General features: G+C 55.0%; 2 protein-coding genes across 3 annotated transcripts in view; both read right to left on the bottom strand.

Annotated features, from left to right (window-relative positions):
• The window catches only part of OTUD7B (OTU deubiquitinase 7B), a 34,583-nt gene extending 31,209 nt beyond the window's left edge, over nt 1-3,374 (bottom strand). For both annotated transcript variants that reach the window (XR_014319153.1, XM_082780734.1), the window contains exon 1: nt 3,277-3,374. The gene's annotated coding sequence lies outside the window, so the exon portion shown is untranslated. The remainder of the gene's footprint in view (nt 1-3,276) is intronic.
• Nucleotides 3,375-9,161: 5,787 nt separating this feature from the next.
• Nucleotides 9,162-16,094, bottom strand: LOC309888664 (uncharacterized protein). Its single transcript, XM_082781104.1, has 13 exons — nt 16,077-16,094; nt 15,315-15,350; nt 14,965-15,013; nt 14,755-14,821; nt 13,928-13,978; nt 13,730-13,757; nt 13,460-13,490; nt 13,164-13,221; nt 12,713-12,743; nt 12,371-12,407; nt 11,800-11,835; nt 10,899-10,920; nt 9,162-10,326 (listed from the first exon to the last, which is right to left on the bottom strand). Exons 2-13 carry the CDS (start codon nt 15,334-15,336, stop codon nt 10,303-10,305), a joined length of 456 nt encoding a protein of 151 aa, XP_082637230.1. The 5' UTR covers nt 15,337-15,350; nt 16,077-16,094; the 3' UTR covers nt 9,162-10,302.
• Between the last annotated feature and the right edge of the window lie 112 nt (nt 16,095-16,206).

The raw sequence follows: 16,206 nt of genomic DNA, 5'->3' as shown, positions 1-16,206 counted from the left end.
AATTATTCCCGGTGCCAAGGCAGGTGTGGGGTCACGGGCACGAGAGGGACCCAGCCCACGAGGCAAAGTTAAGACAAAAATGTTTGTTCCTAAATAGAAGCAATGGGCGGGCTGAGGACGGGGCGCTGAGCTCGTGGGGCTACGGCGCTTCGTGCTGGGCGCAAAACGGGATTTTTGCAACAAAAAAAAACCTCCACGGGACCTCCACGACGGGGAGCAGCTTTCCCAAAACGCTGCCCCTCCAGAAGGCCAGGGCGCAGGAGAGGCAGCAGCGAGGGGAGGGTCGCCTTTTGTAAACTTTCGCCGGGATCCCTGCGACGGTTTTCACGCGCGCGCGGCTTCCCTGAAGAGCACGCCCCGTCCTATTTCCATGGGCTGCAGCCACCTGCTCGCCTTTGCTCTAAATTCAGCTGCGCTAATTTCGACTTCCAGCCGATTCTCCAGCTCGGATTGAAACCCGTGCCCGCAGCAGCACGGGAACAGAGCCGCAAAGCCAGGGAAAAGCCGGCTTCAAAGGCAGGCGGAGCAGCCCCGCTGCCCCCCTGCCCCACCGGGCGCTGTTCTTCAGCAGCTCCTCTTCCCCGAGGCTTTTTCAGGAGAAATCCTAAAGCCAAATGTTTTGCTCCCTCCTCCGAGCCTCCACTGAAGCCTTGGTGGAAATTTCACCCGGAGAGGCCGGCGGAGACATCGGCGGGGCTCGCGGGAGCGGGGCGAGAGCCAGGAGGACGGCGAACTCCTGGCACCAGGACACAAAATTGAGGCTCTAGGACGATTTCAGCCCAATTTTTGCAAGGATTTGGGCGCACAGCTCCTCGCCGCCTCCCCCCGCGATCCCTCAGCTTCTGCAGCAGGCAAAAAAAAACCCACAACGTGCTCTCGTGTGCTTTAAACACCAAATTTCCCCAAAGAGCAGCTCCACCAGTGCATTTTCCATCACCAACATCCCTCTCATCTCCCGAGCGAGGAGCTTTTTCCTCGCTGTGCTGTGGGGACGACTCGCGAGGGGCAGAGAGGAGCCGGCTGCCCGCGCTCCCGTCCCAACTTTGACGCTGCGCCTCACCCTGCCAACTGCTTCCCTCGCACCCACTTGAAATGTCAGCTTTTGTTAAGCTGAAACCCTTAACTCCGAGCCTGGCCTTACAATTAGCACCACAAGGCGGTTTTTTTTTTATTTTTTTGGTCTCGTTGCCTTTTTTTTTTCCTCCTCCAAAGCAGCTCGCAAAAGTTTTCACACCCCGAGCGCCGCCGCTGCTCCGGGGGGCAGCGAGAACGGCGAGGCAGAAAACAAACCCCGGCTCCTAAAAGGGAGAAATTCAACTTCAGCAGCAACCCGATGTCAATAATCCCAGCCACCAAGTTTTTCAAGCTTTCACTCCTCCTGCTCTGCCACTTATAGGGCAGCAGCTTGATTCGTGCTCGGCCCCGCGACTCCAAGCTGCAAACCGTGCTCCGAGCGGGACGTGCGGCATCCGAGCAGGGCCACAGCTCCTGACGGTGCCCAGGGTGCTCAGCACCCAAAAACCGGCCCAGAAAGCAGCCGACAGCTTTGCCACAGCTCCAAACCCTCGGCAGGAGCAGGAGGACCCGCAGGGTTCGCTCCGGTTTGAGCACAACCGCGGCGTTTCGAAGCCACGTGGATTTCCAGAGCGCTAATCCCCCCCCAGCTCTGGGCGACGCCAGAGGAAAGCGAGGAGATTTTGACACGAAACCGCTGCGGGTGAGGGAGTTTGAACAGCCCAGCACCACGCTGCACCCCTCTCCACCTCCATCCCGTGTATTTTGGGCGTGTAAAGGCCCTGCCCGGTTGTCTCGCAGCCGGTTATTTGGGCGGCCACGCGCTTTTGGCTCTGGCACCGTAAGCGGCGCGGCCAGGCCGGGCTTCGTCCTCCCCAGGGCGCTGCTCGAGCCTGAATTATTCAGGTCCAGCTCCGCAACGCCAGGAGACACGGACACGGACACGGATACCTGCACGGATACCTGCACGGATACCTGCACGTCGGGGGAGAGGCACCTGAGCGGAGGAGAGGCTGCTCGAGGGATCCTCGCGGGGCAGAACGGGGCCGGGGGATCCTCATGGGGAGAAACAGGGCTGGGGGGGGGTCTCAGGGGGATGAATGGGGCCAGGGGGGTGCTGGGGGGTTCCTCACGGGGATGGGGGCACCTCAGGGGCTCCTCAGGGAGATGGGGGCTCCTCGGGGGCTCCTCATGGGGAGAAACAGGGATGGGGGGGACCTCAGGGGGATGATCTGGGACAGGGGGGTGCTGGGGGGCTCCTCACGGGGATGGGGGCTCCTCAGGGAGAGGAACAGGGACACGGGAGTCCTCAAGGGGATGAATGGGGACAGGGGGGTCCTGGGGGGCTCCTCACAGGGACAAACAGGGACAGGGGTGTCCTCAGGGGGGCTCCTCAAGGGGTCAAATGAGGAAAAGGGTATCCTCGGGGGGGGGAAGAACAGAGATGGGGGCTCCTTATGGGGCTGAAGAGGAATGGGGGTTCATCGGGGGGCAAACAGGGACAGGGGCACCCTGGGGGGGCTCCTCGGGGACGGGGGGGTGTCCTCAAGAGCTCCTCAGGGGGAAAAAGGGGGACTGGGGGATCCTCGGGGGGGCAAATGGGGATGGGGGGGACCCTTGGGGGGCTCCTCAAGGGGATGGGAGCGCCTCGGGGCGTGCCCCAGGGGGACAACCGGGGTCGGGGGGGGACAAACGGGGACGGGGGGGGGACAAACGGGGCCGGGGGGGGACAAACGGGGACAGGGGGCTCCTCGGGGGGCTCCCCACGGGGACAACCGGGGCCGGGGGCACCCTCACGAGGCCGAACCGGGCCGGGGGGTGTCCGGGGGGGGCTCCTCGGGGGGCTCCTAACGGGACCCCAGGGCCCCGGGGCGCGGCCGCGCTCGGGGCCCGGCGGCGGCAGCGAGGCCCCCACGGGGCCGTGTCCGGGACCCTCCCGGAGCCGGGGCTGCCCGGGGGGAGCCCGGGGGGAGCCCGGAGAGGGGCGGCCGGGCCTCACCGGGGGTCTTGGGACCCCCCCGGAGCCCCCGGAGCCCCCGGTACCGGGCACCGGGCACGGCCCCGGCCTCACCGGGACCCCCCGGGCCCGGTAGTTGGGGGCCCAAAGGGCAGCGCGGACCCCTCCGGGCCCAACCCCGACACCGACCCCGGCCCCACCGGGAACCGGCGGCGGGGCCCCGGTACCGGGCACCCCCCCCCCCACTCCCAGCCCCTACGGCCCGGTGGGACCCGGAGAGCGCCCCGAGCCGCTGGGATCGTTACCTGCGAGCGGCTCCATGCCGCACCCGGGGCCGCTGCCGCCGCCGAGGCCGAGGCCGCGCTCCCGGAGGAAGCGGAGGGGACCGGGACCGGGACCGGGAGGGGGGGGGGGGGGCGGCGGAGGGGGGCGGAACGCCTTGCACCGCCCCCGTGCCCGCCCGGAACGGTGACGCCGCCCCCGCGGCCGCCCGGAGCGCTTTCGCGGGAGCACGCGGCCTCCTCCGCCCCGCCCCCTCCTCCCCCCTCTCCCCCCCCCCCGTCCTGGGCAGAGCCAATGGCGGCGCGGGTGAGGCCCCGCCCCGGCGGCGGCGCGTGGCGCATGCGCGGGGTGGGAGGAGGGGAGGGAGGGGGAGGGAGGGGCGGGGCTTCGGGGCTGGGGGCGGGGCCTGGGGGCGGGGCCTCTCTATAGGGCAGGGATGGGGGCTTAGGGGAGTGTGAGTGGGGTCTGCGCCCCTGTAGGGGGCCCTTATAGGGCCTTTATGGGGTCTGCACCCTTGTATGGGGCCTTTATGGGGTCTTCATTGGGCCTTTTTGGGGTCTGGACTCCTGTATGGGGCCTTTATGGGGCCTCAATGGGGTCTGCACCCCTGTATGGGGCCTTTATGGGGTCTGTATGGGGTCTGCACCCCTGTATGGGGCCTCAATGGGGTCTGCACCCCTGTATGGGGCCTTTATAGGGTCTTCATTGGGCCTTTATGGGGTCTGGACCCCTCTATGGGGCCTTTATAGGATCTTTATGGGGTCTGCACCCCTGTATGGGGCCTGCATGGGGCCTGGGCCCCTCTATGGGGTTTCTGTGGGGTCTGTGGCCCTCTATAGGGCCCGTACCCCTGTGTGGGGCCTTAATAGGGTCCAGACCCTGTTATGGGCATTGTATGAAGCCTGTACCTGTTACGGGGCCTTAATGGGACCCGCACCCCTCTATGGGGTCTGAGCCGCTGTGTGGGGTCTGTGCAGGGCCTGTACCCTTTATGGGATCTACATGGGGCCCGCACACCTTACACAGCAGCACCCCGGCCACCTGGCGGGACCCGACTGACCCCGAGGCCTCTTCACAGGGGGGAAAAAAACCCCTCGGGACGCTTCCCCGGGAGCGGGGCCGGCGGTGCCGGGTCCAGGGCGATCCCCCCACGGCCCCGAGCGGCGCGGGGCCGTCACGCGCTGCTCCGGCCGCTCAACGGCCGCTTTTGTTCCCCGCTCGCCCTCGCCCTGTTTGTGCCTCGCACAATAGGATTGTTTACGGGGCCGGGGCGCAGAAAAACCCGGCGAAGAAAGAACCGTCTGTGCCGCGGGGTCCCGGCCTCGGGAGAGGCTTTTTTTGGGGTTTTTCACCCCCCTCAGCGCAGCGTTGGGTCGGAGGAGGGATGGTGCTGAGCGCCCCCGAGGTCCGGGCTTGGTGCCCCCGTCCTCCCTCGTCAGGGGTCAGCGGGGTGTGAAATAAAGCTAAAATCTCGCCTCTTTGCTGCCTGGCCTAATTTCAACCTTTTCCTGTCGCCACAACCGGGCGTCGTCGTGGGGTTTGTGAGGGACGGGGTGCACGAGGGTGTCCCCCATGGGCAGAGCGCGTTGGGGCCGTGCTGGTGCCCATGGGGTACAGACGCGGTGTGGGGCAGCTCCTCTCTGTCATACCAGGGCCGAACAGAGCCCTAGAGGCCAAACCTGCCAAAAAACCCTCTTGTGGTGTCTCAAACCACCTCCGTGTCCCCGTTCAGAGCCCTGCTCACGCAGCCGACCCCACCAGGCTGCCGGCGAAACCTCGGGGTTGGCCCCCGAGCGGCTCCACTCTCACCCCATGACCCCAAATGACAGCACCCGAACGGCTCCTTTGGGGTTTTCCAGCCCCGTCCCGGGGTCCTGCTGGATGTCCCACAACCGTCCCGTTGGTGGATGTTCCCCCAGGCTACGCTTGGCCCCTCGGTGGGGAACGGGGCTCGGTACGGGGACACGGTGCTGAGGGGCGCCCGGCCAAGTGCCGAATGCCTTTGGGGCCCCATGGTGCTAACACAACCTGCCCCAATTCTGCCCCTTTAGGGAGGCAGGGAGCACCCCCAGAAGGAGGGACGGGGTGGGTTGGGTGTGGGATCAGCTGAACCCACTGCTACGGGACCACGGGGACATCACGAGCAGGGGGAACAAACTCAAAACACCGGGCCCCAAAACACCGGGACAGCCCCATAGGGACCCAGGGCCCTGCTGCAGGCCATGTGGGATCTCCCCCATCTACCTCAGCCCCGATCCGGTCCCTCTAACCCTCCGGAATCTGTTTCTGGATTGGATTTTTTTCCCTTTTTTTTAATATTTTTTATCCCCCTTGGATGAAAGCTGCCTCAGAACTTCCTAGCTGGAAACCTCGCAGCGGCGGCGGGCTCCTGCGCAAGTTGCTCCGCAGATGCCAGCCCAATAATAGCGCTTTGCACTTCTAAAGAGCCTTTCATCTGCGGATTTCTGAGGACTTCACATATGGTAATGCCTTAACCCTTCCGCCAGGCCCCGGTTTTATTCCATTCACTTCACAGACGTGGGAGGCAGCCCTCGGCTCGGGGAGGTTAATGGACTCGTCTGCGTTCCCAGCGTGTCAGCTGCGAGGCTGGCGAAGGAGAGCAGCGTTCCCCGCATCCAGCCCTAATTGGCAACGGCGGAAAGTGGAAAAAAAAAAAAAAAACTCGGATTTTTCCAAGCCTGGGCAGCCCGCTGCCAGCTGCTGCTGCCGAACTGCACGGCCCGAGCATCGCCCCCCGCGTTCATCCTCCCAGGAGCAGGAGGAAGGAGCGGGGCGCAGGGGGAGAAGATGCGAGCGCCAACATCAGGAGGGGAATTGAGGAGGAAAGCGTCAAACGCCTGAGCTGAAAAACCCTGTTCTCACTCAGTTGCTTTGTGAGGAAAGCGGTCGGGTTGTTTCGGCTGGCTCGGTGTCAGAAATCGTGTGAGAGAGAGAAGAGGACACAGGAAAAATGTTGGGGTGAGGCAGCGCTGGGCAGAGCCAGAGGTGGAGCTCCAGGGGAAACCCACATCTGGCTCTGCTGCCATAGGCGTGCCCCGGGGTCTGAACTTTCCTTTGGAAAACCCCAAATCGCAAGGACAAAAATCTGAGAGAGCTCCGGGCCTGGTGTGACACCCTCGGCACACCCCTGTGACAGCTGGGGCGGGCCGTCTGGGTTTGAACGCCTCGGAAATTAAAATCACATCCTAAAACTGATTCAAAACTCCTTAAGGCAGAGGCAAACTCAAGCCCTGAGCCACGTTTATCTCGCTCTATCACTTGTGCCCCTTCCACGGAGAACAGGGAGGTTAAATGCCCGCCTGCCCGAGGCTTGGTGGCACGGACTTGGTCTCCAAACTCTGCCCCAGCGCCCCTCATCTCCCCAAAACTCCTCCACCTCGTCTGGAGCTTCGGGCGTTGGTGGTGGGCACAAGGAACGGCCAAACCCCACGGGGGAGATGCCAGACAACAGCACGGCCCCCCTGTCCCTACAGCACAACCTAACAGGAGGACACGGCAGCACCTTTCCACCGAGGATGTGGAAAAGATTAAAGCACGGCCGTGGCTGAGCGCGGCGCCTCGCCAGGATTTGCCAGGGGACAGCAGGATAAAGCAGAAGAGTGCCATAAAGAGGATAAGGGGTTGGAGGCGGCGAGGATAAGGACGGGAACAGATGGCGAGCGCTGCCAAGACACCGGCAAAGGGAGGCGAGGCACCTGCGAGAGCGGGGCTGCCGCTGCCGAGGTTCGTGCCGGTGCCGTTTCGCCTCCTCCTGGACCCGACCACTGAGCTCTGGACCCGTTTGTGAAGAGGATTCTTAAAGGCCTGAGCTCGCAGGGTGATGAAGGAGCTTTCCTTACCTTAAAACCCACTGACTTTTTTTCCAAAAAGCTGCTGGAGTGGCCAATTAACTCAACGTCGCCGATGCGTGGTTGCAGATTCCAAAAGCTGGTTGGGGAGGTTCGGGACCCAAAAGGACCTCAGCTTGTTTACTCCCTTCCCCCATTCCCCCCCCCTCCATCGCTGTTAAAAGGAGAAGTACAATAAGATTATGAAAAAATAATGAGGTGCAGTAAAGCATTGCCCATAATGAAGTGTGCTCAGTTTCCAGGGCCAACAGGAAACCACAAGACTTACTGTAGGCCAGCTCAATAGATGCAGAAATTGTTCCCAAGGCAGTTAAATGGAGTTGCTTGTGCTTACTAATGAGAGATAATTGAGGAGGAAGAAAGCCATGCCTCCTCGTGGGGCGATGACTTTTTCTTTTTGCTCGGAAGAGCAGAGGGTTAAACAGCAGCCGACGCGTAAAGCCAGCAGGAAAATAAATTTTGAAAACAGTTTGAGCTTCGGAGGCCTGAAGCTCTTCAAAAACAGAGCCCCATCCAAACCCTGTTTTATTTGCCGAGAGCTTCTTCTTGCAGCACATTTCCTCAGGAGACCCAAGCGCTACGGCAGGAGACGTCTCAGACCCGAGCATCACTCCCTGGGTAAGGGGCTGACCCAGAGAAGGGCCCCGAGGCTCTCCCAAGCCACCAGAAACCAGCCCCGGAGCCAGGCCTGGGGCTGCCGTGCCGCGAGCTACGCAGCCTCTCTTGCACATGGGAGAGAGAGAAAGAAAATTATTTCATACCGATGAAAACCAGGGGAAGAAAAACGCGACGAGACACGCGGGCACAATCGTTTCCGAGCACCTATGCCATTTTTCCAAGTCTGCAAGAATTCCAGCTCCGCTCTGCTGGCAGCGGTTAAGCTTTGCCAGCGATCTGCTTTTCCTCTCCTGTGCCTGATGTTATTTTTTACCCTTTTATTGACGCGATAGGAAAATAACGTTGCTGAAGACATTAATTTACGGGCACAAAGCCTGAGTTCTTGAGCTGTGCTCGCTGCGGACTGACCCGGTCCCGGTGTCGGCAGTGACAAAGCCTCTGGGCTGGGAGCAAGGGGACTCGAGAGAGATGCTCGTGGCACTTCTCCGGCTAAAAGGCTGCTGCCTTGAGGTGTTCAGGGCCTTTAAAGAGATGAGCATTGAAGCTCCATGCAATGTAAGGCCCTGGCAGAGAGGTTACCTCGGCAGGAACACGCGGCATGAGCGGAAAGTAGACCCTGCCGGGCACCAAAACACAAAAGGCAGGAGCTATTCCACGGTGTTGTTTGACTCGGGATGGTTTCAGCTCTCCTTGAGGCTGCCTGTTTTTCAGCCCGAGCCTCCAGGATTTCACGCAGGCGCTCGTGTCCAGCCAGACGGCTGATCTGAGCGGTTACGTGCACGAAACCGTGCCTCTGGTTTGGAGTGGGAAGGAAGAAGGAAGGCGCAGCCCAAGCCAGTGATGTCGCTGGTCAGACACGTGGCTCAAACAGAAAATAGCGGGATAAAACATGGACTACGAGCTATGCAAAGCACAAGTCTGCAGTTTCTCCAAACACGAGGAATTCTGCCTAAACCAGCCCCCAGTTTTTGCTGTTTCACATCCCTACGGAGCGATTCCTCCGATTAGCTACCCTGAAATCCTTCAGGTAGCGGGGACAGCTACTTGGATTTGGCAGAAGAGCCAGTCTTATCTGCCACAGCACAGGCGGTGATTCCTTTATTCCTACATGAAGAAAGGAGCAGCACTGCTTTCATGATGTGTGACACCGGCGCGGGGATCAGAGGCTGCAAAGAGGAGGACGACCGTGACACGGCAGCGCGTGACGTCCCAGCCACCGCAGCAGACCCTGGCCTACTTCCCCTTGGAAACGAGAAAAGGAAAACCTTCTCCTTTTTAATTAATCGAGATAAAAATGGTTCTCTTAAAATAGGCACCCCCGTAATCCTGGGACAATCCTATTGACTAAACTGAGGCACCCAAACCTGTCCCGGGTCTGTTACGCTGTTTAAATAGTAATTGGACTAGAATAATCATTAATGAGATAAGCAGAACTTTATTTGCATAGCTATTTGAATAAATTCTTAAGTAAGAGTTAAGTTAAAACCGATGTCAAACATTTTGTTGGCCTGCAACAATTCATGTTGACATTAAACCACGCTTCCACAATCCGAAGTCATCCTGCAGGAGAGGAAAATAAAAAAAAATAAAAACAAGTTCGCTTTAAACATCTTTTCTGCAAATAAAGCTTAAACACCTTAAAAGCGAGATGGACATTTTCACTCTCAGTAGCTGATAAAATAATCACGGGAACCATTTTTACCGTGGAATATTTCTTTTGTTAGCGGCAGGAAGTTTTGCCACCCCCATTATTTGCTCATCTATTGCTCAAAGCTCAGGCGTGGCAGGGGGAAAACAAAAAGAGATCAAAAATGAGCAGCGCCTGAGCACAATTTGCTGCATCCACATGAAGCCAAGATAGCTGCATTACTTGGGCCGGCGACTCTCCAACCATCTGGCCAAGTTTAGAAGGCAAATAAAGAGAGGTAAAAAAGGTAAAATCTGCATCGAGACCCACTTTGTCTTTTGAAATAAATTAACTGGATGAATTAACCAAAGCTCTGTGTTGCTAGCTTAGCGTGCCTCTAATTTTGCTCACTATTACTGCCTGGTTGTCCTTTGCAAGAAGCTGCTGGGATCTTCAAATTATTTTCTACGTCTGATTCAGGGAAACCTGGGGGAGCTCGGTGCCAGCCCAGCTGCTTGGCTCTGCCCTACAGCAGAACAAACAGTCCCTGACTCAGAGGGATTTTGAGAAGACGTTTCAAACGCAATCCCTCTGCTGGCAATTTAAAGCCAGGCTCCAGCAGCGTAAGGCAATTTGGGTATTTTTCTACGGCTGGATGTCTCACGAGCATCAGACTTTCTTTTCAGATGGGTCTGATGCTACCTGAATATGTCCAAAAATCGGTACCTGATGTCTCAACATTGACACTCAGCACTGGAACGGAGCTGCTGTTACAGCTTTTGATGTAACGAGAGGTTTCGACAATAAAAATAGAGCTTGGTGTATTTCTGTACGTACTTTACATGTTGAATGTGAACATAATTTACAGCCCACAGAGCAGATTTTTCAACCAAACCCACTGCATTCACTCTGTAATACGTTACCTTCAGCTTTCTTCACCTGTCTGAGTTGCAACAGTCCTGCAATGAAAGAATATTCCACCCCCAGTAATTACACAAATTTTGAATTCTTAGAGTAAAATATTAAATGTTAAAATAACGACATAATTCTCACATTATATTTTTGATTTCTTAATTCATTAAGTCAAATCTATCACTAAAGAAAATGGCAAAAGCATAAAAAAAGGCATTTGTTTTCCTCTAAGGCCAATTAAGGGATGTGCTTAAGGAGGAGACAACACTCTCGGCTTATTTAGTTGAAAGAAAAATCATCGCTGACATCGTCACAAAAGCATTACCAAGGAAACCGGACAAATAATTAAATGATAAGTACTTCCCAGACACCGAATCATTTAAAATCTAAACAAGGCCAGAAAACAATAGGATGCAATTAAATACCGACGCTTTCAGTTTGCAGCTAAAACACCAAAATCTTTTTTTTTTGGACAAAGCATCGTAGGGACATGGACTACCTGCTCTAAGCACTCTGCAGGATGCGACCCTGAGCATTTCCAACAGCAAAATTAAATTTAAAACGGGACCTCGGGTGGTAATTAAGTGCATGCTTAGCAGGCAACATGCGAGCAGCTCACCTGACGAAGAAAAGGGGAGTTGCTTAATTGGAAGCGAAAGGCAGGGTTTAGTCCTTTATCCATTTTGCTATAAATAGGGAGGTGACAGTTCGGGCTCTGTTTTGTTTAGCTCTGTTTTAGCTCCGGCACTCTGGAAATAGCACCTAATCCCAGCTGCTGTTCTTGTGAGATTAACGGGACCAGAGGCTGTTCCGGGTGCTCCAACGTTACCGAACCTGAACTGGTGTTCTTAAAAAGGAGCATTACCTAATTCTCAGCAGAACTAGGTAACTTCCTTGTCCTTTGAGCCTGGAAGCACACTTTTTGGACTTACCGAGCTCTCCCACCCTGCACAGCCGTCAGCACCAGAGCACAGACAGCTCTGAAAGCCCGTGGCAGAGGGCGTGCAGTGCTGAAATGCTTCTGTCTTACAGAGCAAGCTGCTCACCTGGGTTTGAAATCAGCCTCGCAGCAAAAGCATGAAGCTACTTTAACAGGAATTGGAGAAAAAACGTGCAATTTTGGGCAGAAGGAGGAGAAGGGCTAGTGCTGGGAGAGGGAGAGATGGGAACCAGGGGAAAAGAAGAGAGGGGGTGACAAAACCTCTCAAAATACATGATTTGCAGAAGTGTCTGAGTGGTTGACACGAAGGGAAAAAAGGCTCTGATGCCATCTTTAGGTGTCCCAAATAAAAACCTCCAGTGTCAGAACTTTCCCACCACCTGGCTTTCATGAGCAGGTTACTTTTTTCCCGACCTCTCTCTTTGGCAAGACAGATTTCACTACAGGACCTAGCAATTTTAAAGGCAGGTGAGTCATGTCCCAAGAGATGTAGGGCTTATGACCAAGAAGCTGCTGAGTTTTGTAGGGCCAGGACAGCGCCACGGCAGCCCCGCTCCAGCACCTCTTTCCCAGCCCTTACCTCTCCTCCGCTCCGCAGGCGCCCTCTGTCTGAGTGCTGCAGGAATTCAAGCACAATCAAAATCATTTCAAAACGCCCTGATCTTCCGTAGTGTTCTCCAGCAGTTGCATTTTGGGGCTATTTATGCTTAATTAGTTATTTAATCTAAGCTGCTGCCAGCTCCCACTTAAACTCCAGGGCTTTAATTAAAGCTGATAGCGAAATAATACTGAAATAGGGTGTCAGTGCTTTTCTTTTTTTTTTTTTTTTTTTTTTTTTTTTTACAGAACAAAACAAATGACAGAAACATTTTACAACTCCAATCTAAGCGTTTCAAATAAATAAATAAATAAATACATTTATGTAGCCACTAGATTTGTGAAAACACCTTGGAAAGCACCCAAAACTTCCGTGAAACATCTGGTAGACGGATCACCTTAGGACTCTGAAAAGCAGAGTTGTTCCTCTTACTAATTTACCTAATCAATTCAGATGGAAAAAATAAAGCCATTTTTCAAGTGATGACACAATACACGATCTCCTGTTATTACTTCAAGAGGCATTGGTTAAGCAGACCTTTCCCCTCGCTCACCTCGCATGTTTGGTCTGGTCCCGTGGCGTTCTCTTATCTGCTAGGTTAAAAACAGAGGCACAATCCTTGTAACGTTCCAACTTCCCTGCATGCTTCACATCCCAGATATGACTAGGAATGCCAAATATTTTTCTTATAATTTCGTTTCAGCTGTAACAGCACCAGGAAGGCTCCTAGTACTGCACAAATGTTTTCTCCATCACTTAAGCTCGTGGTGGCTACGAGCAGGTGGGACGTGCACCAACGCAGCATGGAGCTGAGCCTCCAAGCACAGCTCTACCAGGGTGACACAGGAAAGGAAAACACTCTCAGCTGTCCTCTCACTGCTTATAGACAACGTACCTGGGCCGTTAAGTTGCTCAGACTCTTCATCCTACACAGGAGAGACAATTCAGTTTAGAAGCAGTCGAAAAAAAAGCAAGTTTTTGCTTTTTTTTACAAATCTTAGGAAGCCCACTTTCAGAATTTCATTTGAGCTTCTCATATGCCCCACAAACAAACGTTTCTCTACTGCAGGTAAAGGAGATAGGGGCCAGTTTATAGCTGCTCTTCCTTTGCTCCCTTTTGGGATACAAAGGTTTTGTTGTTGTTTTCTTTAAAACTGTTCCCGACGCTTGCCTCTTCTCCACAAAAAAGGGCACAAGCTCCCATCATTTTTACAATTAATGTCTCCAGGGCTTCCTTCCCTTCCTCTGACTATTTTTCATGTCACAGCAGCACAGCTGTATGCTTCAGAGGACCCGTAATCTCATCAGAGCCCTCCCAGAATTTGTCAAGGCACTGACATATTTACCCAGAAGTTGGTGACATTTAAGTAGTTGGAGATCTCGCCAGAAAGTCTCTCGATCTCACTTGGAAAAGAAAGCAAAATGCAAATAGCTGCGTTACTCGACAGAACCATTCTCAGGTACAAAGCTGATAAAGGCATCAATTTGTCACAGAACTTTAGGCACCAGAAATTGGGAAGATTTATTAATTGCGGGTGAAATTTGCTCTGCCCTTCTCAAAGGGGCAAAGCCACAAAGCCACATCCGTTTAGCTCAGCTGTAGATCATTTTTAACCCAATGCAAGATAATCCTCATCCTTACTTTTTATATTCTTCTCTCCTTATCGCCCAATCTAGGAAGAAAAAGGAATGGCACGTTACTTTTGCTGCCCAAACTAAAAGGTGAAGCTCCCTTTCCCAAACGCAGCAGGAATCACCACCGTTTCCTACCCATGGTGGAACCAGATGGCTCAGAAGGATGGGGACAGGTTATCCCACCCATAGCTTCCTGGATTCAGTGCCTAATTTATGAAATCTTAATGAGAAAGATTTGCCTTTTGGGAGATGCTGAGGCACGCCGTGGACAATTTACCTTTTGTTTTATATCGCAGCCTGGAGTTCTGCGGAAGAGAAAACAGAATGGAAGCAGCACTGAGCACAAACACAGAAACATTAACAGTGAAATCTATGTCTAATAAAAAAATCAAAGGTGTTAAACTGCTGCGTGTGCAGTTGCAAAAAGCTGTGCTACACCAAGCTGCCCACCAACACAGAGAAGTAAAACACGTACCGCGTTTTTAAGCTTCCTATTCTCTGTCCTCAAAGCATCAATTTCCTGGACCTGGGATAGGAAACAAACATCGTGTTTTGAGCACTGAGATCAGTATCAGCGTGGTACATTCTTAACGTCAGCTTTCTGTAGGGCTGAACAAGCGTCTTTGACTTTAGAACATCTATAACTGCCTTTTAGTCTTTATGATGCAGGCTGTTCTGGAAAACAACACGAAATCGATGCCAAACCAATATCATTTATTTAAATTAACTAACATTCTGCTTGCACCGCTTGTGTTTCTGCTGTTGCAATGCTTACGACGTTCCAGATGCAGACAAGAATGCAAAAACACCCAATTCTTCCAGAATTAAGGATGGCTTTTCTCTAAATGCAACACACCCTGCGATGTGCCAGCTCCCTCTCTGCAGAAACGACAGCAGCCACGAGGTGCACAACCTGCACACTGCAGAGGGACGATATTATGCTCACTAAATCACACTCACACACTTTTATGTGTTTATAAGCCAAACTTCCTCAACTCACTAGACTGCGGAGATTGTCCCTGGACTTGCAAAAGGCACTACAACTGCTTTTTGCCTGCAGGAATTGGGATTTTTAAATCGCACCCCGTTCACTCACTAGAAAGGTAAAAGAGCACAGCTTGCAAGGAGAGAAAAAGATTCATTCTTAATGCAGCCAGGAGAAACGTGACGCTTTTGAACAGCTCGGTCACGCTGCTGCATGAGCAAACTTCGCGTCTCGTCCCCGTCCCCAAGCCTCAACAGTCAGCCTGTCACTAATGCGTTGTGACCGTCCCCAAGAGTGCTTTCGGAACTGTTACTCACGGACTGACTGCTGTCTAGAAAGGAGCAGATTTCATGGACAAGCCTCTTCCTCTGGTCTTTATTTTTCCTATAAAATACAACAATTTTCAGCTGTAGCCGCATTTCCGTGATGTATTTGGATGTATATTAAATGTAAATCAGGCAGAACAAAAGATGAGCTGGGAGCGTGAAGGAGTTCCTGCGTGTCAGCTTTTAGGCGAAGGTACTTACAAGATTGGCAAATAGCTTTCATTTTTCAGCAGCACCTGCTCACCGCCTCCTGTATGAAACACGCACGTTGTGTGATTACATTTTTATGAACATCAGAGCCCTTTCCCAAAATTGTCACGCTCGGGAATAAGAACAGCAGCAGAATAAATAGCACAGAGCTAAAGGTTAGCGGAACAGGCACCGGCGCCAGTCATGCCAGGCTTGGTGGATGGCGTTAGGGATAAATTATGGGTCCAAAAGAACTGAGGTGGTTAGTTAATTGCACACAATACCCAGAAGATGTCTGGACACGTCCCTTTTACCTTCCACGTGCTGGAAGATGCCTCGTGGCAGTGCTGCTGGGTACCTACCTCGGCCTTCACACAGCGGCATGTTCAGGAGGAGCCCTAGGAACAGGAGGAGGGCTCGGTTTAGTGCCCGGTCCCTTCCCTTACTGAGGTTGAGTCCCCTTCAGCCCCGTGATGAGGGGGAACGGGGACTTGGTCAGGTGAGGAGGGAAGGGACGGGACCACAGGTGGGTGCGGGACTTTATTCAGGAGCATGGGGGGAATGGGACAGCCCCAGGGCAGGACCCCAACCCCACAGCGGGCTCAGGACTGACAGGACCCCAACCCCACAGTGGGACCCCAGCCCCACAGAGGACCCCCAACCCCACAGGGGGCTCAGGACTGACAGCATCCAGCCCCACAGTGGGGACCCCAGCCCTACAGGGGGCTCAGGACTGATGGGACCCCAACCCCAGAGTGGGACCCCAGCCCCACAGAAGACCCCCAACCCCACAGGGGGCTCAGGACTGAAGGGACCCCAACCCCACAATGGGATCCCAACCCACAGTGGGACCCCAGCCCCACAGAGGGCTCGGGACTGACAGGACCCAGCCCCACAGAGGACCCCCAACCCCACAGGGAGCTCAGGACTGATGGGACCCCAACCCCAGAGTGGGACCCCAGCCCCACAAGGGGCTCAGGACTGACAGGACCCAGCCCTACAGCAGGGACCCAGCCCCACAGAGGGGACCCAGCCCCACAGGGGGCTCAGGACTGACGGCCCCAGCCCCAGCCCCGCACCCTCCGCGCCCAACGCCCGGCCCCACAGCGGGGATCCGCCGTTACCGGGCCTGCCGGCGGGGGGGGGGGGGGGTGGAGGTGAGGTCGTGCCGCGGGGCATGCCGGGAGTTGTAGTCCGGCGCCGCGCTGCGCCCTGTAGGTACTTGCGGCTGGAGGACTACAAGTCCCAGGGGGC

This window comes from Aythya marila (genome assembly GCF_965140915.1).
Source record: "Aythya marila genome assembly, chromosome: 29".
Classification (NCBI taxonomy): Eukaryota; Metazoa; Chordata; class Aves; order Anseriformes; family Anatidae; genus Aythya; species Aythya marila.
The sequence above is the reverse complement of the archived record's forward strand: the minus strand, read 5'-3'. Positions and strand labels throughout refer to the sequence as shown.

What these genes read in the sequence shown, in the direction of transcription:
- LOC309888664 (XM_082781104.1), bottom strand. Translation starts at nt 15,336, where the DNA reads ATGCCGCTGTGTGAAGGCCGAG. An exon ending in TTCTAGACAGCAGTCAGTCC is followed by an intron (nt 13,979 to 14,754) that starts GTGAGTAACAGT and finishes TTCCTATCCCAG; the next exon opens with GTCCAGGAAATTGATGCTTT. An exon ending in TAAATGTCACCAACTTCTGG is followed by an intron (nt 12,744 to 13,163) that starts GTAAATATGTCA and finishes TCTCCTGTGTAG; the next exon opens with GATGAAGAGTCTGAGCAACT.